General features: G+C 46.3%; 1 protein-coding gene across 4 annotated transcripts in view; it reads left to right on the forward strand.

The window, feature by feature from the left end:
- The window catches only part of LOC107623622 (RING-H2 finger protein ATL66), a gene marked incomplete at its 5' end in the record, with an annotated part of 6,274 nt that continues 5,600 nt past the window's right edge, over nucleotides 162-835 (forward strand). For all 4 annotated transcript variants that reach the window (XM_016325959.2, XM_016325960.2, XM_016325958.2 and 1 more), the window contains 1 exon segment: nucleotides 162-781. In XM_016325959.2, coding sequence (XP_016181445.1) covers nucleotides 162-779 — 618 coding nt within the window.

Below are 835 nucleotides of genomic sequence, written 5' to 3' on the forward strand. Positions count from 1 at the left end.
ATTCTAAACTAGTATTTTTTACTAAAAAGCAAAAAATAAAGTCCAAATGATAATGATGAGATGACACGCGCCATGTTGGCGAATGGAGGAGAATACCAAACTTAACTATAAATAACGTTATCTCCTCATTTGAAATTCCCACACCCTTCTATTTCTCACACTTGCTTCTAACTTCACTTCCACTTCCTCTCCGTTCTGATGCTCAACCACCGTTGCATCTCTCTTACGCCACTCGCCGCCGCCACGACACCATGTCAACACAACACGATTCTCGCTCTCTAAACTGGCACTACACTGAGCTAGATGACAAAGACCTTGAAATCCGTGGCAAAACACTCTTCTTCGTCATCGTTCTCTTCTCCATTATACTCCTCACCACTGTCTTCTTCCTCTACACGCGCTGGGTCTGCCGCTACAATCACCACCACCGCTCCTCCGCCGCCCACGCGCGCCACGCGCCGCAGTCATCACTTCCTTCCCAGGGTCTTGACCAGGCGTCCATAAAGAAACTTCCGATCATCCTCCATCAGGCGCCAGCGGAGCCCCACGGCGGCGCGTGGGAGGAGACGGAGTGTTGCATCTGCCTGGGCGAGTTCGTCGACGGCGAGAAGCTGAAGGTTCTTCCGGCGTGTGAACACTATTTCCATTGTGAATGCGTTGATAAGTGGCTAATGCAACATTCTAGTTGCCCGCTTTGTAGGGCTTCACTCAAAGTTGAATCTTCGTTACCAAAGATTTTGATTCAAGAACCACCCATTAGAATTGACATCCAATTTTAATGGTAATTATTACACTTGATAATTATTTACTTTTTTTTTTTCAGTATAGTTAAATT

This window comes from Arachis ipaensis, chromosome B10, assembly GCF_000816755.2.
Source record: "Arachis ipaensis cultivar K30076 chromosome B10, Araip1.1, whole genome shotgun sequence".
NCBI classification, from domain to species: Eukaryota; Viridiplantae; Streptophyta; class Magnoliopsida; order Fabales; family Fabaceae; genus Arachis; species Arachis ipaensis.